Source organism: Stigmatopora nigra, chromosome 4 (assembly GCF_051989575.1).
Source record: "Stigmatopora nigra isolate UIUO_SnigA chromosome 4, RoL_Snig_1.1, whole genome shotgun sequence".
Lineage (NCBI taxonomy): Eukaryota > Metazoa > Chordata > Actinopteri > Syngnathiformes > Syngnathidae > Stigmatopora > Stigmatopora nigra.
The window spans coordinates 9,462,064-9,489,219 of NC_135511.1; the positions used below are offsets into that span (position 1 = coordinate 9,462,064).

The 27,156-nt window shown below is 38.6% G+C and overlaps 1 protein-coding gene across 7 annotated transcripts in view; it reads left to right on the forward strand.

Moving 5' to 3' along the window:
- Positions 1–27,156, forward strand: part of LOC144195985 (3',5'-cyclic-AMP phosphodiesterase 4D-like) — a 118,865-nt gene that overhangs the window by 25,990 nt on the left and 65,719 nt on the right. Inside the window, exon 1 of one of the 7 annotated variants that reach the window (XM_077715933.1) lies at positions 1,159–1,890. The exons of the other annotated variants lie outside the window; for them this stretch is intronic. Coding sequence (XP_077572059.1) covers positions 1,583–1,890 — 308 coding nt within the window. The 5' untranslated portion in view covers positions 1,159–1,582. Of the gene's footprint in view, positions 1–1,158; positions 1,891–27,156 lie in introns of those variants that run through there. 7 annotated transcript variants of the gene reach the window in all.

A 27,156-nucleotide genomic window follows, 5' to 3' on the forward strand; every position in this document is an offset into this window, starting at 1 on the left:
GTTTGTTCTTGGGCAACTTTTAAGTGAAGTTATTACGTGACTGTTGGTGAGTTTATGTAGGAGGCTCTAAAATGGGCAGGCACTTCCATAGTAAGGTGCAATTTTATGCCACACTGTAATCGATTTGAAATCTGCTTCTTTGGCTTTTATAAAATGTTAACAGTCAAATCAAATGAAATAAATAACAATGGCATAAAATTGGAATTAGACCCCTTGGAAAAATATGACTTTATTCTTGTTTGGATGTCTTGTTACAGTATCCCATAGTTTAATTTGGTCAGAGCCAATGTTATTGTTTCATATATTGCGATGATAGATCATTTTTTTCCGACTATTTCCAGGATTCCCCCAAAATTATGGAAACCAAAACCCAACAAATAGTAACTGCCTTTAAATTTTGAATATGATGCCTAATTTATTTTATATCAAATGCATCATTTTGCACTATTTTGCTTCTTGCCTGCGACTGACTGACCATCAATTCAGGGTTCCCCCTGCCTGGTGCCTGTAGTTAGTTGGGATCGGCTCCAGCACCAGGCTTTTGCAGATAAGCATTTCAAATAAATCAAAGAAAGAATGAATGGATAGAAAATATTGTGCTTTCCAATATTTTTTTCCTGTGATATCAAGTGCTTCAGTTGAGGGTTGATGACTAAACCGAAGTATATTTTTGACATCTTCAGTGCAGAAGCTATAGTATTGACTAAATTTGTGTGAAAAAAGTCGTGCTGATGAAACCATGACGTTTGCTGTATGAATCACCAAAAAAAAAGATTTAACATGACATCACAGTTAGTTCTGTTAGTCTGTAAGCCACATTTGTCCACCAAATGTTGATATTGTGTCCTGCCCGACCAAAAATATGATTTCCATGTATGTGGACGCCACATTTATATGGTATTAAGTAAATATTCAATTGGAAAAGACTTACCAATACTTAGTATAGTCATTGAAATTGAGATCCACTGGTGTTTCACATTTTTCAACACTATGCGATCCACCCATAAATTGCTACTTTTTTTCTTCTCCATTGCAATCTGGATGCAATTCAATGTTCTACGTTTTTAAATCTTAATCCGACTGCATTGATTTTCAATTGATCGGCAGTTAAATGATTTGGCCGTCTGGCCAAAGCTTCCTTGATCCATCTGCCTCTTGCAGGGGAGGTGCTTTGGGTGGTTCTCTCATGTTTAATGCACGATCTAGTGTGCTTCCCTATATTTGCCGCAGGACTGTGAATGTTGCACAGGAGTACAATGGGAGGTGAAGAAAGGAGGTGTAGCTGACGTTTTCCTTGTTTTGCTTATCCAAAATTGCACACCTGCAGGATTAGCCCAGGATTTAACACGTGACACTCTTTACCCAGGTGCGAATGTAAACTTTAGTGACACTTGGGGGGAAAAACATGCAACTTTGGACAAGTAATGTTGTACTACTTTGACTGAATGGAGAAGTTTATGGACTTGAGCAAGCTTTAAAGTTTGCCTACACTACGGATCTGTCCACAAATGAGCATCTGAATGTACTTTATATAGTAGAGGTTAAAAGAAAAAAAGAAGGTTATAAGGTGGGGGACAACATCATGGATCCTGGTAAAGTTGGGTCGCAGCCGGCCGTGGCCAGCGACAGTGTCGGAACCGGAACCAGCGTGGGTGCAAAGGCGCCCAAACATTTGTGGAGGCAGCAGAACCAGGGTGCGCTCTCGCCGCTTCACCACGCTCTACTAGTGCGCAAGAGCCACCAGCGCGTCAGACAGCGAGGCTTCTCCGACACCGAGCGGTATCTCAGCCCTCTCAACATGGATCGGACGTACGCCGTGGACACGGGACACCGACCTGGATTGAAGAAATCGCGCATGTCTTGGCCGTCATCGTTTCAAGGTCTTCGACGGTAAGCTTCGAAACGCTCTTTTTTTTTTGAACGAGGGGAGAAAAAACAACGCTGGCGACGGCAAATTGCTTTGCGATGGGCGTCGTGCGCGTCTGTCAACCCATCTTTAAGCTCCGGTTCTTCTTTTGCACAACTTTGGACCGGTTCGATTTACTACTGCTTTGTTTTTTGGTGTTTTTTCTCGTTTAAATGCTCAGCCGTGTTTTACACCACTTTGTCCTAATGGGAATCGTTTTTTATTTTTTATAAAGGAACAATTATAGCGTCGATCTGCCAGAAATGATTGCAACTTTTGATGTTTTATTGAAAATGATAAGTTTGAAGGGCATTAGAAACAAGAGATGATTTTAAAATGAGGAAGCTTTGTGACACAAGGTAGTGAGGCGTTCAAGTGCAAATGACAGCTGAGGTGTCGCCCCACAGGCAGGTCACGGGAATATAAAGATGTGCAAATCAGCAGCCATATTATACACTGATCCAGAAGGATTAACGAGGACTTGGTTAGATCCATTTTACCAGTGTGTGACACAAGGCTTTTACTTAACAGTTATGCTCATTAAATGTACAGCTCATGACCATGTGTGCATTAACCTGAATAGCATTTAATCTGGCCAACCAAACATTCATCAATATTTCTGTAGTCCTGTTCCTGCCCCAAGATTTGGGGTGAAATCCAAATAGCCCCCTGATTTGTACCTGTACCAGCAATTGCAGGGCACATAATGAAACGAACAACTATTCACACTCACAATAAAACTGCCATTGATTGGCATTTGACTCTTAATAGAGGTCAGGTGAGTGAACCACTCCCCCTCACTAAAAACAAATTGAACTGAAGACCAAAAAGAGCATTTTTTTCCCCATAATTAGGGCAGGACAGTGTTCTAGCAGTTGGCCCAGTTCTTTTTCTACTGGAATTCTGGCTTCCTTTTGTCCGATAAAAGCATGATCTCCGAGTGACTTTAAAGGGGACTTTTAAAAATGACTGGATAATTCATAATTACATTATGTACACTGTTTTACACATTTGTTATGGCTTGCAGAGTTCTATGTTTGTCGCCCCAGATGTATACTAATGTGACCAGTCCACCCCCCCCCCCTTTCCCTTCTGAGCATTTTATTTGGACACTCAAAGGGGATGACAGCAACATTTTAATGAAGCACTTCCTCCACACACACACACACTTATATATATACACACAAAACGGCAGAAAGGCACAAAAATGTCTCTGGTGTGTGCGGGAAGTTCTCTAATTACGCACGCGTTCAGAGGACAGTGCGCCTGACTGAAAGGGGGGGGGGGCAATCTGAGGATGCAATCTGAGAAGGTCACTTCAGCTCCCTTGTCTAAAGTGACTGTTAGAGATGCAGGTTTGATGTCCAACCACTTGACGTAATCTCCTCACCTTTTCCCCCCTGTTTTTCATATATTGATGTGATAAAAATCGAGCATGCAAGCTTGGTCCGCTACTTACAGGATGTTGGTGTGTCTGCTTTGCTGAGAAGAATAGTTCCTGTCTTTTAGTGGCAGAACAGTCACACGCAGGAGAAGCCGTAGACAGGCAGGGATGGAACGTGAGATAAGAGAACAGGCAGAAAATATGCAGCCAGGCAAGCAAATTGCTGTACTAATACACCCATGTCATTTTAAAAAAAAAAAGGAAGGTAACACCAATGTAAATTTCTTTTGACATATTTCACCGTATACTGCATTACTTGACCCGATATAAAAAGAGAGCAGCACTTGAGGAGTTAACGGCCCTAAGCAAATTGCATTTTACACCACAGACTAATGACGTTATAGCGATATGTTATATGGATATACCGGACTGTGCATTGCAAGGAACGGCGACATACCAGAACAAATTCAATTTGTGCCAGCACGCTTTGAATTTGCAGTTGGTCATCGGCTGGCTTTTCATTTCCTAGTGTGTTGGATAGTATGGCTTCATGCTTTTACATATGTTGCATTTGCTTTGGGTGACAAATTTTTATGTCAATCTTAGTGTGACATTAGAGTGTAACCTTGTTTTTTCGTCAGAATACGTTCACCATTGTGCTATTATTGTTTTTTTCTAGTCCACTAATCCCAATTCGCAGTTAATATTTAGAAAATTCATCTTTTTGTTGGAACCTGAGCTGTTATTGTTTTTGTATTCAAAGGTAACTGTCTTGTCGATTCCATGCCGTATTGTTCAGGGTCAGATTTCTCAGTAATGTGTTGTAGCACTATGTCTGCATACTGTGACCTCCTGATCTCCTTTTCACACTGTATATTAAACGCAGCAAACTCTGTATTGAATGTTTTTGAAAGAAAGATAAGTGCTAATGTAAACAAAGAGAGAATGAAGAGCACCCAACCTAGTGATTGGCGCTCCTGGGCACGTACTAGAAGCAGTCTTGGCATGCACAGTAGCATATAAAATTTACCATGCTCTGCCTTTTGATTGTGTCACTAAACTACAGCGACCAATTCTAAAGTGAATGCATTTTGCTCGCTAGTGAGCATTTTGAGTTCCCGACAGAAAACAATATTTGCGTCGTAGGATGACAGTTAAATGGCAACTTATTTCCTGCTCTATAACAGTAAATCTATATTTCTAAATGTGAAGAAAATTGCAAACATTACGAAGGGACTTGGAATTACATCACTCGACAGCCATGTATAAAAATGAAAATGCAGAACATTGTTGTTCCCATGTGGGTTTTTTGGAAAGATTATACTTCAAGTGCTGATTTTGTGTTCTACTTTGTATTGTTTAAAGGCCACTTATTGTCATCCTACCTTGACATTCAATTAACTAAGTAAAAGAGGGTCAAGAAAAAGGAATATGAAGCTTTTGGCCCTGTGTTGCTGATGTTGTTTATGTGTGCCATACTTTGGAACAACCTCAATAAGTGAGGCGATGGCATGCCTCATTTCTTCACATGAAAACCTTGGCGATCAAGTTGCTTCAAGTCGAATAACACTGATGCATCTCCTGATTAAAGCAGACAGATATAAACAACTACACTGGCACTGTCCCCGAAGAAGAAGGAAAGGAAAGGAACAGCCGGCTTCGCTACTGGCTTTTGCACTGTACCATTATTGCGTATATGCGGTTAGACAGCGGCCCTTTTCCCCATAGAGTCTATGTTTTTTTTGGTGTGTCCCTGAGTGGCTGGTGCAGTGCAAAGTCCGGTAGCCCCCCTCCAGGTATAGCACATCACCCAAATGTGTCACAGTGAAGGCTGGGCTTAGATGCCCCCCAACCCCCCCAGGCTTCTGTGAGACCTCAGCGAGAATCTAGAGCATACTCCCATGACGACATGGCATTTGTCCAGTTTGTATCCTGTTGCAGAGATATGGCAGGGGGACTTTCTGTAATGGTGGACATTTCTGTCAAAAGGAAAATCCAGAGTTTAATTCTAAATGTACAGTTTAATAAGAAATATTAGTGACTTGGTGGAAAGGAAATGAGGAAATTAAATCAGTATCCGCCTGACAGTAAAGAGGTTCACTTGCCTGTCTTCAGTCCAGGCAGTTGCCGACTCGATTCCCACTGGTTGTGGTATAATTCTTGAGTGTGTATGGTCGTTTGTCTGTTTGCTTGCCCTACAGCTGACTGGCGACCAGTCTTTCATTAATATAAGGTGGCCAGACATTAAATAACTCATGCTAATTACAGTTAATTATTATCCTGAATCCTACATACATAAAAAAGTAAAGAATAAAACCCCTTCAAAAATCTGCTGGTTTTCAGACACCCTTAAGATACCTTTATTTAGATTTGTCCTGTTGGTCTTCTGGGCAACAAGCACAGATTACAAGCCTCGCCTTTACCTCGAGTTCCATAATGTATTTAGTCAGCATTGTTTTCATTTTCTTAATGTAGTCCGCATGCCACTACTAAAATGTTTGAGTCAATATGGCGCACAAGCTTCTGATGATCCTACTGAACTTAAAGCATGTTTTTGAGAAACTTTGCATAACCGTCATAACCTTAGATATGCAGTCATAGCGTCATAAAAGGGATGCAGGTAATGTGATAATAGAAATGTTACCAAACATTCCATGTAAGGAGACCAGCATCAAATCTCATACCTCTCATATTCAACTGGCGATCATTTGTGACTTTTTAAAATGAACATCAAAGCCAGATAATGATCAGATTTGCTATTTTATGATTCATTTTATCAGAAGCTTAGATATTTATCCCATCCTTTGCTTTTTATTTCTCTTTCAACAAGGTTCCAAAATAATGAGGTTATAAAAGTAGACACATTTAGGCTTTCCACTGAAGCATTTTGAATCAGTCAGATGTGGAGTAAAGCCTCTACCCCTTCAATGAGAACTCTGTAAAAGGTCACTGAGCATTCAGCATTAGAGTCAAATAATCAACGTTAACATTATGCACAAGCACAGGCAGTGACTACATGCCTGTGGCACCGTTTGCTGCTAACCTTGGCAAATAATCAGAAGCTTTCCTCAACAGCACTGTTCATTTGCTGACGACACATGAGAAGCTCCTTTTAAAGAGAAGCATTGAATTAATTGCATTAGAAACAAATGGGAATTGAAACATATAGTGGCAAGGTAGGCGACTACGTTGCACAACCACATCACAAGTTTAAGGTCAATGGTTCAAGTAAGCCGTTCGTATGAATTTTGCATTTGTCCCTTGTGCATGTGTCCACTTCCCAAAAATCATGCATGGTAGGCTGTCTACAGTCTAGGATTTACCCCACATCCTGTCCATAGTCACCACTATAAGTTCCAGCACCCTCACACCTACACAAACTACTTTATTTTATTGTACAATTGACTCCACACCGATCATTGGATCCATTCTTTTTTTTTCAGTCACAGTTGCTGTAGTGGTTCATTGGTCTTAAATTTCATGTTTTTGTGATCCTTTAATTGCCTGGCAAAACACATCAGGGGGCTGCCTAGTATGGAAGCATATTGCTTTTACTTAAATAATAAAAAATCCCTGAACCACGTCAGCACGTGTCTTTCAGGGTCTAGAATTCGTAGAACGTAACGCTAAGTGATGCTCACTTGTTTGCTTGTTTTTATTATTTTTTTTCCATTAATGGCCAGTGTCAGGAAAAAAAATATGAAAAACTAAAATAAATCATACAGAAAAACTGAGTTTTAAAAAATATTTAGTAATTCCAAAAAATAACAATCAATTTCAGAAATGGTCAGGGCTTTTTTTCTATTATTTTTCTTGTTATTGTAGCCTAGTAACTACTACTTGGATAGCTTTTCTATAAGCAGGGCACATGCTTTAAAATGATTGAGTAGATGATTATAGTATATTTATATATATATTTTTATTTGTTAATGGGCGGAATTTTTAAATACAAATCCTAATTAATGTTGTTCATTCATGTCATGCTGCTTATAAAGGAAGGTGAATTCGAGGTCAGCTGGGATCCCAGTTCATTCTTGAGCCATATGCTATTTTCACATCTTTTCAAATTTGAAAGGAAAATGTACAGTAGCTAGCAAAGTTGATAATACTCATGGCATTTTAATTAAAGACGTGAAAGAATGCTGCGACAGTTCATGGCAGTGAAGTACTATAGCTAGTATTTTTGTTGTTTTTCTTGATGTTCCCTTTCTATGAACAGAATGGAACATGTTTTTCCAATTGTTTACTGTTTCCCCCCCCTCTCATTTCTTAAAGCACTTCAATCATCTTGGGTGATTGTGCCTGTGTGGTGCGATGTTTGGTAGAAGGTTGTTGAGATTAAATTGTCAGTAAATTATTCAGCAATGCCAATATGTAAGCAAGCTTACTGTGTTTTATAATTAGAGTACTTTTTTTTCCAAATGGAACAGGTGGATGGGGAAATAAAGTGACAATTTGCTCATGTAAGAGAAGGGAAAACAGGTGCTCTTTTTGTGAGCTGAATTTTATTTTATGAGTTAAAGATAAGAATTGCAAATTTAGCTTCTACGTATTTTGTTTCAAGCAAACTTGAGTCACGTTTAAACACATTTTTACATTTGCTTTATTATCCTAGGAAAATGTTCGAAACTCTTTATGTATCTAATCGCTGCACACAGCCTAACAATGAGAGGAAATTAAGCCTTTTTATTATTGTATCTCTCTTATTATCCATGTAGTGCAGGGCTTTTATTTACTGTGACTCAGAGCTCTCGAAGGTAAATATAGAGGTCCTTCTCAAAGATCATTATCTCTGGAGTTTGGTCAAGTAAATTCTTCAACTGTCAACAAGGTTGTGGAATTTGATAGACCTTTTAAATTCATGGAAGCAGAGTACTGCTGCTTCGAGACGGGACCCCTTAAGAATGCCTGTCTTGATAAAGAGGGATTTTTCTGCAATGTGGGCTAACTGCATTCAATGGGGCAACATAGATCATTACGGAGTGTTTTTCCTATGCGCCAGTGTTGGCCATTTGCAGGGCATGTTGTAGAGGCATTTACTCACTAATTACATTTTTGGGACAATTGTAGTGTCATTGGACAAAATTTGGACTTTTTTTTAACTGACATTAAATAAATTAATTTAGTTTCAGCACTGATTGAAAATTGGACAAATTAAAGTTAATTTATCTTTTGCAGTCCAATTCATTATTATGGCCAAAACAGTTCATAATTAAAGGTGTGCAACAAAAAGGCTTGTGATTTTTAATCTTTTAATACATTGAAATAGGATTTTTCAGCTTGTTCTCATTGTGCCCTGTGATTGGTCGGCAAACATAACATGGTATACCCTGCCTACGACCTACTGTTTACCTGGATAGTCTCCAGGACCGCTGTAATCCGTGTGAGGATTTTCTTTCTCCATTTCTTTGTACATTCTTTAGATACTGAGACTTTTACTCAGATGTCACTTATAGTCCGGAAAAAAAAACGACTGTAAACTGCACGTCGCATTTGTAAAGGTACGTGGAGTGTCTTAGACAAAAGCCCATGGGTTTATCTGGTTCACTGGAGTTGTGTTTCAGCATCTTTTCCTTTTTCCTGTTAGGAGTGGTTACACAGCTCTTGTAGAACATGAACAAGATTTTCTCCTCTGCAAAACCACAAGGGAGCATGTCAAAAGAGCTGTCAATCATGCTATGGTTCAACATACCTTCATTGGTATACTGTATCCCTCAGCACATTTATGATTCCTTTCACCCTATCTTTTTCATGCATTATTATTATTCCCAACTGCTCTGTGCTGAAACACACATGGGTATGGATTTGTGAGCACTATGCTGAAGCTAAAAAATGAAAAGGTCTTGGTCTCAAGGCAATAAAAAAATATATAGTATATCTTATTGAAACAGTATGTTTTTCCTCTACTGCCTTATCTGTATTCTCTTTTAGTTGCAAGGTTTGTCTTGCTCCTGGTCATGATTAAATGCATGTTTTCCAAACTTGAAAACACCTAATCAAGATTTTGGACAGCAATGGACATTGAACTAAATTTCCCTTAGTTTACGTCTAGGCCAGAGAAATATTGGTTGCCAGCATGTTTTTGGAATTTGGGAGGATACCGTAGTACCCAGAGAAAACCCATGCAGGCATGGAGAGAACATGCAAACTACACTGAGAATGGGCGAAAACCACCAAAGATTGAAACTTCGATCCCAGACCTGCAACCTGGACAATCTAACCTCTTTTACTGTGCAGCCCTAGAATATTTATATTATTAAAAAAAATCAATCAAGTATATAAATAAATTGCGAGCATTCCTGTGAAAATAAACAAGTTGAGGTCAACACTATTTTCTGTAGAGTGGATGGGATCAGGGCTTCTAATTATAAGCCTTTTTATAATCGCTTGCCTTGGTGGTGCTTATGTTTTATACAGAGAACGTCTGTGTGTTTTGATGGCTTCAAGCTAAATTTAAAAGGAAATAGATGATTGTGTATCAAGGGAAAGACAGACTGACAATGACATGCAACAAAGGTCCTTGGCTGTTCCGGGCCATGTCAGGGTCACTATTTCAGTTTTTGAATTAGTTTTATATCTGAGTGGTATTACATATCAAATTCGCCAGGGGCCAAGCAGTTCCAAAATTGAAAGGTTTAGTGTATACTGGTTTATTGTTTTTCTGCAGACCCACAGGCAAGAATGGAGAATTGGTTTGGATGGGTCCCATTAGAATGCAATATTTGCAGCAAGAGCAAGTTGTGAGATGTGGAAGATATAGGTCCAGTGTTAATTTGCTCTTTTGGATTTAGAAAAATGAGTGTATTTATTTCTGTTTAAAACTTTTAAGGGCTACAAATCAATAACTAATCAAGTGTTACAAGAATGTGCTTTACTCATACGCAAGCACATTTGGGAAAAGGCGTAAAACTGCCATCATTTACTTTTTATACTTTATTTGTCACTTAACTTTGCCTCCTCTCGTCTGTTTGTGTGCATGTGCTGATTTGTGTTGAAGTGTTAGCTCAGTAGTCACAATTTGAGCAAACTAACAGCTGAGCTAAACTCCAGGCGGCTGGCAACAAGCCAAGGCCAACTGGAGCAAGCCTGGAATTTTGGTCGGAGTAGTATTGCCGCCGCCGGACCCTTTGGAAGCAGAGCGCCACAGCAGATGTGTCCAACACAGTTAGGTGTGCCCGTGCTCGTGGAGTCCATTCGCTTGACTGTACTCGTTTGCATGATGTCCTTTTGTATATTGAATTAGATCAAATAATTATGAAATAGATGTGTCCTGTTTGGGTTGAATCATAATCGGTTTGTATTTTCCCGGAATGCATTCACAGAAGGGCACAGTGATCATTTGGGAAATAGTTACCATGGCTACATTAGTTAGACGGGTGCACTGATTTCATTAGTGTTAAGGTCTCATGAGGATTCTTCGAGGATAGCAGGCATTGGCCAGGAAAGAGGTATGTTGCGAAATTATTCGAATAGATGCCAAGACGATGGAAATATTTTTTTTTGTTTTCATCCAGCAACATAATTAGGAGGTCAAATTGGAAACAATCCTTTGAAAAAAAGTTGTTCGGTGTCGTGATAAGAACTAATTTAAAATTTTATTAGAGGCAAAGGCTGGGAAAAAAAGGAAAAAATGTATTTGCATAAAATCAAAGAGAAATTGCATTGTTTCACTGAGAATTCACGTCAACGTAAACTCACTTGAACACTCTCCAGATAAACTTCCCTGTTTAGAAACCAATCATCTGTAACTGAAGTTTGTAAAGAGTGTTATGTTCTGCCTTCTTCCCTCTCATCTCGTTCTAGCAACTGCTATTCTTCAATTTCGGTATCTCCCAAAAAAAAAAAAAATAATAAAGTGAACAGGTTCTGGTTATGATAGACAGACAGCTTTGTGAGGAAGAGCATTTACTCGTAAATACCCACTACTGGGAAGCTGTATGTGTGAATTGTCATTCTTTTAACTGCGTGCCTTACCATGTTATGTTGTCTAAGCTTTCAGGAAAACCAATTACCCTTGTTTCACCAAATTCCGTCCGAGACTTTTAAACCCTCCTTTTCTTAATGAGTGGATGCACCCAGATGTTGCCCCAGAAACCGACATATTTTTGGCATTCACCTCGTCTCAATTTGTCCTGAGCAGTGGATTGTGTAGAAATTAGATTCCCAACCTGCTGACAGAAGCTGCCAACACATTTTGATCAAGAATACAGATTTTCATAATTGACTAAACCACATCTTTCAAGAACTGTGAAACTATTGCTGTATTTCAAATCTAATAACAAAGAATGTCTCCAAAGTTGCAAGATGCACAATACATACGTTATAAAGCTTGTCTAGTATTGTGAGTGAAGTATGCCCACTAGCATATTTCCCTTGAGTCGCTTTTTAATGAGACTGCAGGACTGTCCATGACATTGAATCATTGCTTTTTTTTGCGGGTTCTAATCTTCCCTCATTTTTGTTTTGGTTTATGTTATGTAGGGTATGGATTTTCTTTTTAAATTTGGTACTACGGAATACTGCTTGAATGTGACTTTGTTTTTGTGGAATACTGTAATTAAATGCATTAACTAAAGGCATATTTTCTTCTTATCAAGACTTTTGTAAAAAATACATCAGACTAACGCTTTATCGTATATGCTGGACTGCAAATCTATTGTTTCCCGTTGACTAAATTTCGAGCTTGATGCTATTCGCACAAATTTGTGTTGAATGTGTTTCTACTGTGCATTTATTCATACAATAATTCATAATTTTCTTGTCAGACCAGCTACTCGAATTTGCATTTACTTAGTGAGTTGCAGTATTGGTATTTTCTCTCCTCGTGTGTATATATAAAATATGTTATTTGTGCCAAAATATTTTGAGCAACAAAAACAAAACAATGCTAGAGAAATTACGGAATATCCAAAGTCAAATCGACCACATTCCTGTCTAAATACAGAAGCGGCGGCTTGTTCACTGATGACTGATGTTTGTAGGTGGAAATATCACACGAGAACAGTGTGAACACAGTGTGTTAAAATGGGGGGTGGGGTTCTGTCATGTTCTTTCTTCCATCAGCCACTATATGTATGTAAGGTACATCCACACACATTTCATGTTAGTCTAATGTGTATTTGTCATCCTATAGTAATGCTCTGCTGTCATATTGCTGTTATTTTTGTGGTTCAATTCTGTATATCTTTGACATCCAAGCACCTAGAGTGAACCTTACAGGATGTACCACACGTATACTACCAATGTGTTAGAGGGGACTCATTTGACAGGAGATGACACTTTTTTTTTTTATAAATTAGCAGTGTTGTTTTCACATAGTTGTGAGAGATTTGTCATTTAACTCGTGCTGGTCTTGTATATACAGTTTTAAATTGTTTTTTTTATGGAGCGGTCCTGTTCAGCTTTCATGGAAAGGGTTTGAAACAGTATCTGACTTTGTTTCCACAAGCGAGTAGGCGGGATGGCATGGGTCAGCCTTCTACAGTAAATAGTGTGACGTCAGAGAAGCGAGATTAAGCGACAAGAGGGGAAATCAACATTGTTGGCCAAGGACAACAATAGAGGATACCCATGTGGCACCTTGTTACAAAAAGACTTGTCTTTTGTTCTTCCCATTGTTTTGTGAATAAAGGGATTAATCTCCCGTTCAACAGACAACAGTTAATCTTGTTTCTATAATCAATAATCTAAACACACATTTTTACAATTTGCCAGTATTAATGGTGTCTCTCGTGAGAATAATGTGTTGTATGTAGCAAAAACGTTGATGATTTCAAGATTAGATTACCGTTTCACTCAAAAAAAATGAATGGGTTGCAGATTATTTGAAAAAGACGCCCAAAAACATTGCAATTTCTGCTCACTGAAACTAATTACTTTACCAGATTTATCAGGATTGCAGCTTTTCTGTTTCTTTTTAGGCATTTTGTTATCTTTTATTTCTATTATGTCCACTTATACCATAGCGGGTGTTTTAGTGCAATGTGAAAATTACTGATCTTGTTGTACTTTCACCATGCTATGCTTATGAACTCGGTCAGCTTCATGATTAATATGACATCATAGCCACAGGGTCAAGTGGCACTTGCCAGTACATTCCAATCGGAAGAGCTGTCTCAGAGGAATAAAAGGGCAACAGCGCTGCATTGTTTCTTTGTCTTATTTGTCCTTGGCATACATTTTCTAACTGAACTGTACCACTTGCTTTGTAGAAGGGGGTGCCCTTGTACCTCGACCTTTTTCCCCCCATTATATTTTACATGGTCTGCATACGGGGAACTCTAGGCTTTTGCATTTCTTCTGTCATTTTTTCTGCCTAAAATTTTGTCAACGTCTAATGATCTCAATTCTTCGATATTGTTTATGGTTTGTGCAACATAAACCCAACTGCTCAGCAAAACAACTTTCCCCCCCTGAGAGACACAAATTGTCTATTAGCTGAACTAAGTGTGGAGTGTGGAGTGTGGTAGATGGCACAAGGTGGACATTAAACCAGTTTGGATGGAGTCCAACTGAACTTTATTAAAAAAGAGAACCATTTTTGGTCACATTCTTGCTTACACTCAGCACTGTAACTTGGGTTTTGGTAGACATTTGTAGATGGGGATGGCAAACTTAATTTGGTCAATTGATCCAAAAATTAATTGACAACCATTTTTAATTTTTAAACTATCCAATGGAGGCATTGGCTAACTTATAGTATCCTAACTTTCAACTCTATCTCTATGTACCTCTCTAAATCTATATATGTATGTATATCGATAGGGAGCTAGCTTTAAATCAACAAAAAAAGAACTGCAGGCTGGGATGAATATTATTTTCATCTTTTGAGGTCAGACACGCAGAGAGAGTAGGAGTCAAATCATTTCCATAATGACAGCATTGCCTTTTTTGGGTGCCCATAAAATCATATCAGCCAAGTATCCTTTTTTTGGTCATTCATATTAGTTTAATAATTTTCATTTCTCAACAAAATGCCCATTAACTCCGTATATTCACCACTTTAAACTATGCTTAGACACCATATGAAAATCCATGCAGCAATATTAAAAAAGAACACTTTTAGTAAACATTCTCACAATCAGAAAGCACTCTGGAGAATTCATCAGTGTCATCTGGCCTGAATAGCATAAATCTGCCACCATCCTTGACTCCCCTGGAGTTGCCACTTACGTTTTTTTGTGGCACATTAATTAGGGGCTTTCCTAAATTAGTCTCTCAGGGTCCTTTTTAAAGGATGAAGCTGCAAGGCCCTACTTCTGTTTTACATGGGATGACTAAAATTGTGATCTGCTGTGTGTGTGTGTGTGTGTGTATTTATATATACATTCACACATAGACGTATATACGTATACACGTGTCCTTGCAGCTTCCTCCTTTGAAGGACTCGGAGACTAATTTCTATATATAAACCATACCGAGTCATTGCTGGATTGTTAAAATGTTGTGAGAATGGGAAGGGATGGGCCCATTCAATGGCAGTTAGTTACATTCATGGTGTGACCTAGGATGTCTTTCATTGCCTTGTTATACATTGCTATTTATTTTGATCTGACTTTGAGGATACCCCTGGGCTGAATTTATAGATTTGGCCTCCTCTGGGATGTAGTGGATAAATATTGTCAACACAAGCAGCTGTGCAGTCAAAGCCCATCAATCGGCTGTGATTTACAATCGAACAGGCTACTGAAATTACTCTGAAGTCTTTTCCGTATTCAAATGACTAATTAGCCTCTATGATTTACGTGATGACAGAGGTTGTTACGGACATGGCAAACAAATTGGATTATTTACCTAAAGGGCAGGGTATTTAGTGAGAGTGAGCTGATATTTACTCAACATGAAAAATAGGTTAGCTTTTCACAAATTCACCTAGTCACGCTATTTTGTTCTAAAAGGATTTTGAGCTATTTGCTGAAAATCAGGAGCATTTTTAATTGCCAGGCATTGTTCCATGGTAGGCTATGTGCAATGCATTCTATAGAGGCACCATGTCACTGCTCTGTTGTACCATCAACACAGTTGCCGGTTTGTTTACAACAGCCAAAATTGGAGTTGTGTTTCTTATTTCATTCTTATTGTTCATTCTACACACTTATTTCATTTTGAAGATAATTTTTCTGTTCTAAGAGTATGTTTGTTGGATTTTGATTGGTAGTTTATTAGGTTATATTATCACAAAATTAGTGGTTTCAATAGTTGTTGTTTTTTTACACTGATATTGCGATAATTTCTGAGAGTATTTTCCCAATTCAAATTTGTCATTAAGACAGGCCTTGTCATAAGACACATACTAAGGTACTAGTGCCACGTTGCTCGGTGTTGCCTCTATTTTCTCCACAAGGTGACTCCCATGTGAAATGGTAGAGAATAAGATGATTGTTGCAGCATCCTAGGAGAGAGAGTTGATATACTGCACCTCACCTGTAACTTGGATTCTGCTGTGAGAATAGCCTTGTCCCTTTGACCCAAGAGACTTTAAAAAGAAATTAAATAGAATCCGTTTCTGGAAATAATAACTGCTGTTTTCTCATGCCGCAAGCGTCTCTATGCCTGAGGGATTTTCCGTGTACCTGCACAATCTTGCCAATGGCTCTGAGTAAAGATGAGCGCCAGTTTAAGTATTTATGCTAGATGATAAATATTTATGCTAGATGATGGTAGATTCTTCTCTCCGAAATAAACTGGCTACAACACTGAGTCATCATTAGATAGGATAGACAAAAACAAATTGTCCCGTTTTGATAAAATGGTCCAAAATTGAACATTTTGTTTAATATATATATATACATACATACACACCAATTTATCTGTTCATGCCAAGGTCACTATCACATTGACAGATGAGTAAACAAGGGAGTTAGGTAGGAGTTAGGATTTTTGTACCTTGTGATGATGTATCACGCTTTGTAACCTTGAAACACTTTAGTCAGTCATAAATTCAAGACACTCGCTACTGAAAAAGAAGACAGACACCCTGTAGAAGAGCCTGCAGCATTATTTTAGTCGGCATACTATTTTCTTAAAATTGATTTTTTTGTATTTGTACGACTCTGACAGATAATACCACGTGGTACCATGGCAAAATAAAAATACAGTCATACAAAAAATATTTATATTGGCCATTATTTGAAAGAGATTAGACTTGGGACAAATTATTCCAATGGATTTAAAGGTGACCGTCTATTCACTGTGGCATTTTGTGATCCCGGTTTTACTTGAAGTCTAGTTCATATTGTATTATGTTTCTTTAAGTGATGTCATAGGTCCTCATTGGTATCTGTTTCTTAAAATTTGAGCATATATTTACTTTATCATTTCAACGTGACTGTTGAATATACTTTAATACTTCAATCCATTGGATTCCGTCATTTTTTTTAAGTATGCATTATGAGGTGATTTTTGGTTTCCACAAAATCTATGGATTCAATAAAGAAATGGTATTTCTTAAGAAATCATTAGTTATAATTTTTTTATAAAGCATTTGGGACATCAAATTGCAGAATGCTCAGTCGGTCAGTGTCATTTTTATGAGGTCTAAGTTTGAATTGTCACCCACACTTGTTTCCTTGCAAAATTCCCAAAACATGATCATTTGGTCAATTGCAGAGAATGTATGAATGTTACCCGTGATTCTAATAAGGACATTGAAAATGAGCTCATGCTGGGCAAGTGAGAAACCGCTAAATAATGATGAAAGCTTATTCGGTGGTGCTGATGTTCCTCTATAAGAGCCTTCATTGTGGTTAGTAATTGTGTTATGACGGCTTTAGCACTTAGGTTTTAGCTAAATGGTTCCTTTATGACTGACCATCAGAATGCTTGGGTAATAGTTGCAGGAAGTCTTGTCCTCTTGTCATCATCATAGACTACAAATGATCTTCAAATTAGCAGATGGAAGGACGATGGATGGTTGCTTGAGCTTTTGCATCCCACCTAGGTGCTTGCGATTAACAAGGCCCCGAGGGAGAAGGGGCAGATGGGTGTTTTCGTAAAGGAGTGAGAAGGTTAAATCCATAAGTGACAACATAAAGGTAGGGTATATAATCAGCCAGTGAGCCACAGAGCAAATTCCCTAGGTGTACTTCCATTTTGAGAGCAGTAACAGTGCACAGCAACCCAAGTAAAAAGCATGCTTTCTGGGAGATAAAAATCAAGGTATTTAGTCTGCTAGACGTTCAACCATTCACGTTCATGCTCATACCTAGGGGAAATTTTGAGTGTTCAATGGGCCTATCATGCCAAATTTTGGATACCGTAGTAGCCAGAGAAAACCCATTAAGGAGCGGGGTTAACATGGAAATTCCACACAGGAAAGTCGGAACCCAGTCAGGGTTGAAAAGTATATTAACTATAAGGTTGATGCTCCAATGGGCCGCCTGATTTAAGTTATTATTTTACTACGAAAATGTAAACATTCATAAAAATTGAAAAAAAAAAAAAAGAAATTTACACAGCTCCAAAAAGATGTCTGAGAACCAATCGCGTCCTTCTTAGAGGATCAGTATCTGGTGAAAAAGATCAGGTTCATTTGGTGATATTCATTAATTTTTTTTAAGACCAACACCACAACAAAAGAATCCAAAAGTACAATGATATCCACAAAAGAAGAGAAACACCTACTTAGCATTTTGAATGTGCAACATACTGTAGCTAGAAATAGATGAATTGGATTTAAACACGTCAGAGCTGGAAGGACATTCTGGTCGCTGTCAGTCATGCAAGGAGGAAATGCAGCATCCTGCAAGGGTGATAATGTCTGCTGGTGCATCATTTTTATGCTTTACTTTTCACTTAAAATTGCCTCCTCTCGCCTACGTATATCAAGCGCTGCATGTTCTCTTTATACACAAATGAACTCCCTTGCTGATTAATTGATCTCCTTTTATTAAGCGGCTTATACATTGTACATTTGACAAGATAGAATAGAAAATGTCCACAACTGTTGCCGTGTTACAGGTTTTAAAGCTAAGCAGCAACCCTGGAATGAATTACCCTTATTCTGTGTAGGTGGTTCTTGTTTGAAGTTATTTGCCAGTCATCTATTCTTCTCCTTGTCAGATAGACAAATGATTGTTGCACATGCAATTATAACACCATTAAAAGGATAAGGACACCAAAAGCTCAGTATGATTTGATTTAATTCAATCCAGGAAAATTTGATTAGGTTTCACCTCGGGCCACAGAAGAATAACATTATGGAACATTCATCCTGAAATGACATTTATTATAGATATGCCCGCGAATGCGCAACTCACATTAAAGTGTTTCTAAGTCAATCGCATGAATAAGTCATGACTACTTTGAAGCACATATATTCTACATGGTTGTCGTAATACGCTGTGGATCTGAATGATGGGAAGAGGGGGCCCTTGGAGACGTGCACTTGTCGTTTGAAGTGGTACAAGGATGCTAAAACGCCTGATGGATTTTCACCAGAGGAGATCTTGAAGTCACTCTGGTGTCCCAATCACAGAAAAAGCATTGGAAATTTGAGACGGCCTCAAAACTCTCTAAAGTTGGCACTGTTCCTCGTGCAAACTTTCAATTTCCGACTTGGCTCCTTGAAATACAGTAAACTACATTTAAATTCCCTGCAGCCTCCTTCTACTTTCGTTTGGATTTTTCTTCAGAAACTTTGGAAAAGAAAGTCTCTTAGGCTATAGCTTGAGGTTATTGGTGAGTCTGCGGGTGACCACTCACAATCCCCCAAAGATGGAGTAGAGAGCCTTTCATGCTAAGTGGTAAGGGATGTGGCCAATCAAAGGGTGAGTGAAACGGCATCCCTGATCAACTTCATGGGTTGCCAAGGGTAGTCTCAGAGCAACTTGGTCCACTTATTTGAAGAATTCAACATGTTTTCTTTGACGTTTTTCTTAAATTATATCTTGTGGGGCAATAGTAAGTTAAAGATAACGTACCAAGTAATCCAATTGTACAGAATTAAATAAAGCAGGGCTGACAAAAACAATTGTTTTGATAGATGACAATTACTTTTACATTTCAGCTCACAAAGTATGTTATTTACTGTTGCATTGTACTGGATTTAACAATTATGGTTTAAATACTTGATCATTTTGACTATATAATGCATTTGTACTTAGAAGAAAGGGGGAATCTGATTTAAAAATGAAATGTCATTAATCAAAAATTATAAACAGGCCTCAAACACCATGAATCTATGAATTATTGCACCCACCCAGTCTGGACTGATAATAAATGACCCTGATTTATAACTGTTGATGTTTGCATAGTGTTGAGAGCCCAGTCTCCTAATATTTGCCATTTAATGTTACTAGTGCTATGATTCTGTCAACATAGCAATGTCTATTGCCCGTGGTGCATGTTATTGTCACGTGCTGGTGGTTGTGCTCAGAGAAAGGACCTCCAATGGGTTCAAAGGGACAGCGTCCTCTTTGGCACCTGGATTTACCGAGCACAGATATGGAAGGAGATGAGGAAATGGGGGGGCGGGGGGGGTTGGTTTGACTGCGGGGTTGGTGTTGTAGAGAGCGGATGATTGGGAGGCTCAGAGGAGTTGCTGAGCAAGCTCAGCACACTTTGTAACGCTGGACAGCTGTGTTTAAAATCGCAAAAGCCCGTTGATGCACAGGTGCAGTGCTGCAGAAACCTTTCCTTGGGTTGACTTAAATACCGTGTCTCGGGGCTGTAATTATAAATAGAATTTTGTTGGCTGTAGTAGAACTGATGATGGCAGAGAAATGTTCCACAACCCTCCGATTAATGGGAAAACCCTCTCATTGCCTTGAACCGTAGGACCTATTCTCTTTTCACCAGTCGTTTGACACAATCATGAGTAATAGATTTTGTCTTTTTCACTTGGATGGCCGTGCATTTCGCGACCCAAAATGTTTGTTTTGCTTGGCATTCAAAGCTAATTAACTGTGAAACATGCGTGCCGCAATAAAGGCTTTACTCATTTCTCAGTCCTCGCTGCTCAGAACATTACGTCAAACTGGGAAAAAAAAAATAGAAAAGTTCAATGTAGCTTTGGTTGCATTTAGTTAGTTCCGAAAATGACATCAGTCTGGTTGAACTCTCTAAATTGCCCCTAAGTACGAGTGTGAATGGCTGTCCGTCTCTTTGTGCCCTGCGATTGGCTGACCACCAAGTCGGTATGTCCCCTGTAAGCCGGGATAGGCTCCAGCACCCCCCACAATCCTTGCGAGGATAAGCGGTACAGAAAATGAATGAATGAATGAAGGGTTAACGCCCAAGATAGCAGTGAAGTCTCTTTTTCTGAAGAAAATATGCAGTGATAACCATATGATGTGCACTGTAGGATTATATATTCCTTCATCCAAGCCAATGTTTCCTATAAATAAACATAAACACACTAAAGTCATAACCTCTTTTGTCCTGATCCCATTCGGGCATGTTTTTTTGCCCAGCATGATCAAATCACCGGGGTTCCTGCCACATGCTGTCCCTCTCTTTAAACTGTGTTAAAATGTCTCCTGGGTCCTGTGCTTGATGTCCTATTCTTGAGCAGAATCACGCACTCGTTTGCTTGCCTGGCACAACTGAAGAAAAAAGCCCAAATGGCATTTTTCTGAGTTTATATAATTCCCCGCTTGACCATCCCAAACTAAAAGATGTTCGTTTGAGCAAAAGCACACAATATACAGCGCTGCCATCCTTAATGTTCACTTGGGATTGGCATATGTAATGTCAGTTAAAAAATAGTAGCAGCTATCAACAGTGAGAAACATTTTTTTATGTAAGACTTTTCATTATCTAGAGCGACCAAAAAGAAAGGATGAGAAAATCCCATCTGTTCTCATATGATATGTTTTAAGGTTTCAAGTGTACAGAGGTTGAATCCCCAGGGAATAGTAAAGAGAATAGTGGCACGTCCCATTTGGCCACCAAGGAGGAGTGTCCTCCCCGGTCTTCCCTACATCGACAGTGTGCAATGTCCTTCGTTCTAGGCTTGGGGAGCTGCCCATGCAGTGTGCTGCCATTGATTTTAGACACGGCACCAAAAGGTCTCAAAATAGATCCCTGAAAAGCAACTGAAAAATAAAATAACCTAGAGGGTTTATCATTTGGTGTTGGTTGGATTAATGTCTCAGGAGGTACGCTACAGACTTGCGTGATTTGTCATCGTCGTGCATTATGATGATTGATAGACTACATGTGCACAACCTGAAGGATTCGTCTAGGATGTTTAATATTCCAAGGCGCATTTGTCATTGCAGATGAACTAGATGTGAGTAAGAATTTGAGGTGGGTAACGAAGGAGAACAAACTGTCTTGAAGTGGCGCTTAATAAGTCTGATTAATTGTTACTGAAAATCAACCTTCAAAGTAAAGTACTGAGAAGTGTAAGTCATCATTGGAGATTTTTCACAGAGCTTAAAGTTAATGGAATAATTGGGTTCTTCATGCCACCTGATGGTGCAGTGGTTCTTCCACCTGACTTCTGTGTGGGTGGTCTGGATTTGATTGCCACTCGGTGGCGCTGTGATTGTGAGTGTGAGTCTATTTCTCTGTGCCCTTGGATTTGCTGGCAACTAATTCAGGATGCTTTCCGTCTGCTGCACATGGTTGGGTGGGATAGGGTCTAGCACCCCTGTAACCCTTGTGAGAATAAGTGGCATGGATGATGAATGTTTTTCATGTAAAATGAGACATATTCTAAATTAAACTCATTGTATTCTATTCAATGAATGAATAGATGCTGTGTTGAACCTATTTTTAATTGATGCCAAAAAATGCATTGCTTTTAGTGTTTTAAACAGTAAGCTTGTGTGTGTGTGTGAGTATCTTGCTAATATTATTTTTTTACTTTCATTGCATTTGAAGTAAGTTGACGTTTTCATATGGGAATGAATGAATAAAAAGTAAACTCACTACATTTACAGTATTTCCAATAAATGTACGTGTGGTTTAACGAGACTGCTATTCTATAATAGATCAATATTTTTTTATAGGAGCATGAAATACAACTCCTGGGCTGAGGAACTCACTGTTTTCTGCTTCAAAATTGTATTATGGCTCGAATGGTTCAAACAAGCGCTGTTGTGTCGACAGAAAACACGCTAAATAAAATAGCATCCACGCTGTAGAAAGTGGCAGAAGTATGATTGACAGTCGGCACAGGGGATGGGTGTGGTTAGATTGAAGGCAAAAGGCAAGCAGAGTTGCTTCATATTTACTGGTGCAGTCAAGTGGCACGTACATGTTTTGTGTAGTCATGGATTAAGTAGCGCTTGGGGCTGTTTGTGGGTCCACTGCGTATGCTCCATCAGCTATAAACATGTAATTCAGTCGCTTGGTAATGAAGTGCTGTCTTCAAACAGGAACAATATATAGCCTTTTTGTGGGTTTTCACAATATAGATTCTTTTCAGATTTGGGGCACCAATAGCTTCCATACCTAGGCATTATAATTGGAATGATTGAAACCTATACATTACATTAGCCCAAAATTGCAATATATCAAAACAAGCAGTCATTATTGGTTACTTTTGGTAAAATAAAGAAAGTGTTTTATTATTATTTTTGGCTATTTGGATAGAAGTAATGGCGAATTTTTAGGATAATGAAATAAAATAACATATATATAAACAGATTTTGCCCTATATGAAAAATTGACTCATTTTCTGTATAAATAATTTGTAATGTTAATCAATGGCTAAGCATTTGCCTGCACATGTGGTCAGAGAAATAAACATGCATGTTGAAGGCAACAACGTCTTGAGCATTGAAGTCCCCAGAGTTGTCTGTAAGTTTTCTTGTATTTTGCTCCAACGGCTCAGAGCACGGAGCCTCGCGGAAGCCCTCTTTTTTTTATTCAATAGGATGATAATGAGACCAGATCATAGGCAAATTGGCTGTGATTTCGGAGACGTATCTCCAGTTCACTTTCTGTCCGATTAAATTAACGCTGGTCGATTTGGAGGTGCAAGGCGGTTCTTTGCAATGTTGGAGTAGCTAGCACAAATTTGTTCATTTCCTTCCTTGTCATGTGTTTAAAAAAAAGGTTTTTGCATGGAGTTTTTGCAATGTTTGCAAAATCACCCTCAAGGGTTGTAGCAAAGATGCTATTTTTTTAATGGGTTTTCCAACAATTAGGTTTGAAATGAGGAAAGGGTAGGCCCAACACCCCCCCTCTAATCCCCTCCTGAGCAAGATTGCTTCTTTCTAGGACCATGATGATAGTGCCTACTGGCTATTTGGGACACTGCCCTCAACTTCATGCCTTTCTTTTATCCTACACATTTGTATTTACTGTTTATATTCCTCATATATCTTCTCATTCGTATTCATCTATTTACTTTCACCCAGGGTTTGTTACCAGCTGCTCTCAGCAACTTGGCATGCTGCTCTTGCTCATTTACCTTCACTATTTTCCTTCTCCTTCTCTTCTTCCTTTTCTTCTTCTTCCACTTCTTCTTCTTCCTCCCACCTGGCCCTTTACCTTCTTCTGCCAATGCCAAAACTCAAGCACTCATTGCAACCATGCCTGGGGTAAATGTAGAAAAACAGATGCACACAAAGATCTGCCAATGGGCCACGTGCCCACTTTTAAACAAAAAAATTCAAGAGGATTTGGAATATGGCATCACTGTAAAATGCACCCAACTCCCTAGATTTTGTGAAAAAAAGTCACATAACCTGAATTGTATGTACTTTGATGATATAATATCACAAAATCTCATATTGAGGGAAAACAATACAATCGTCTTGTTACAAGGAAACTCAATTGCTATTGTCCCATTGGGAATAGTTGGAAACTGAAAATCTGCAGGCTTCCCACAGGTTTTTTCCTTGACCTGTGTCTTTGAACCTAGCAAAAAAAAGACCTAAAACCCCAAAGTAGGCAGAATTATATTTAGCTTCTGACATAAAACATTCCAGGTTATCATTAAGATGAATAAGAGTATTATGTCGTGACTGCATTTTCTTTTTGGCTTTTAAAACATCCAATGTGTCGTTTGCAAAGGTCAGTCACTAGATACTTAACACTTACGATCATAATAGTTTTCATTTACATTAATCCTTTCAAGGGACTCAAGGTCACCAAACAATAATTTGTGGAGCTCATAAAAATCTATGGGAATGTGTCCAAATCTGTAAAATAAAGTATTGATTGATGTCATAATGGTAGTTCTATCCAGTCATTATCGTCATTTGTGGGTCGTGGATATGCAAACTATGGAATGTCTTTAACCCAAGTGACATCATTATTCACAGTTTAGAAAAATGTATTGCTATGCCATTTTTGTGATAATGCTAGTTAATGTAGGTTAGAGAGATATAAACAGATATTGCATGGATAAATATGATTTGCCGGCCTTCATTTTAGACAATAGTCTGAATGTTACTGCAGGCCAACTAAAGAACATTTCTGCACTGATGCTGTCATCTATTGGTCAACTGGAGTTACTGCGGGTTAATTTAGAAAAATACATATTGCTTTGTTTTAGGCTGGCATGTTTTAGAGAAAAGGTTTTGTATTGTTGGTTTAGGCCCTAAACCTACAGGACCTTTCAGCAAAATACTCCCTAAAGTTTAGGATTTTGCTGAAAGGTCCTGTAGATATCACACTTTGGGGTGGGGGTCTGAAACATGCATGTTCCTCATCTGAAGACAATATGTAATTTAGCATTTTTTTTTGGGGGGGGGGGGGGGGGGTAAAATATAACCTTTCAACTTTTCTGGAAAACTAAACTGACCAATAATTCTCAATGAATATTCAGGAAATTGCATGCTAAATTTGATCTTATTCCTCACTTAATGGCATCAACCCTAATTGGTTGGTGGTTTTGTCATTTGACTGAGTAAAAGTGCAATTGCTTGTATGGATAATTATTATTATTATTTATACACAATTCATTTAGTTTTTGTTTGTCATGCAGTTTATCCCATAACGGATTCATTTTTAAGTCATGGATTAGGGAATGGCGACTCCAAGTGGGAATAAATGATATGACATCAAACATCTTGTACATACAGATTATTTAGTATTGGCTTCAGATTTGAATTTGAACAGTGTTGGGGCATTCATTCATTAATTTTCCAACCATTTGACTATCGTACTTCGGGGCAATTTATAGTGTTCAACCAAACTCCCATACATGGTTTTGATGTGTGGAAGGAAACTGGAGTACCCAGATAAAGAGCATGACGGCACAGGGGGAACATGCAAACCCCACACCGGAACCCACCAGGGATCGAACCATCGTTCTAGAATCATTTGTACTAAATGGGAATAAAAGCATATCCTCCATGTCAGGTGTAATCGCATCATTATAGTTCTCATTGATTTAAAAATGGGGCTTTTGTACAGATAAACATTTTCTGTATAGTAGTTTTAACTGGTCTATATGAATACTGCTGTTTGCATGAATAAATTGAACTTTGAAGGCCAAATTATAGAAGGTTTGAGGCCACGGTGCACCTTTTCCAAAGCCCTTGTGGATAGCACTTCATAGTTTCTATTACAGTCCTTACATGACACTGGTAAAAGAAAAGAAGGATTTGGTTCTCATCAATGCACATTTTATGTTGTCTTTTAACAGACCTTTTATTTCTAAAGGAAAAAATAGAAAAGGCTGAGCATGAGTTAAATATTATGCATCCGGGTATGAGTCACATCTTTTTATCCATCCTTTGCAGTGTGGATAAATGATGGTAAATGTATAGCCTTTAGAGCTAGGTTTCTTTGTTATATAGTTCAAAGCTCAAGACCAATCATTCCTATATAGTTTTTCACTATCACAGTATTACAGTAGGTTTTTTTTAGGGGGAAAAGAAAAACAATAACTTGAATGGTCATTCCAATGATATATCAGATAAAGATTTCAAATATATTAAAAATGTTACTACAGAATCATCATTTCCCCATAAAATATTCATTAACCAAATATTGTTATTTGATATTACAGTATTTAATTATTTAATGCAAGCAGGTTGCTGAATTGGTTGCCAGCCAATCACAGGGTCCAAAGACTCTAACAACCATTGATGCATTAAAATATGTATATCGGTCAGGCCATGTTTTTCAGGTTTCACAAGCTTTGGGATGCTTGTAAACTGGCTCTCTTGCCACATTTTGGCTGAAATGAGTACAGGAATCTCTCCCTCTGCATTAAAATGAACAAAAATGCATATTGTGGAACAATAAAAAATGAATCCAATTGTCCTTGGGACTCCTTTTTGTTTCTGTGGTTGCCTGACCTCCCTGCTTCATTTCTTGGGGCAGAGTGGCACCTCCTCCCTGTTTTTTTTTGCAGACACAGTGGTGGGATGACATTTCACTTCTCAGGCAATTGTTTTTGCAGCTCAGCATGTGATTGTGTTTGTGAATGTATTCTTTTTTACAAACGGCTAGTGTCAGTCGCATGTGGGGGAAAATAGGCGTAAACAGCCTCACTTCACTTTCTCACTTGGTCACACATTTCTCTCAGATGGCATTTCCCTTGTCAAGTGTTGTCGAAAAGGCGAGACAAATGGTCTTCTTGCTCCATGCATTCTTTTTAACAAATGCCGATGTGTTTCAATGCCGTGTGGAAGGGAAATGTACATCCCTCATCCCATTATTTTTCTATTCATACATCTACCCGGTTCCTACCTTTTTTTTCTTCATTACAATTGTTTGCTCCAGCCTGTAGTTTTTAATGACTTTTTCCTCTCCATCTTTGTTGTTGCCCCTGGTAACCAGAAGAGAGGGGGGTTGGGATGCACAGAATTGTCGTGCGGCGTGAGGAAAATCTTGCTAAGAAAAAGGTCAGAGGAAGAAAAGCAGAAGTGAAGGCGCCAAAGAAAGAAAGAGCACAGTGCGGATAGAAGAAGAAAAAAAATGACGATAGCTGGCATTGCCGACGGAACGCAAGCTG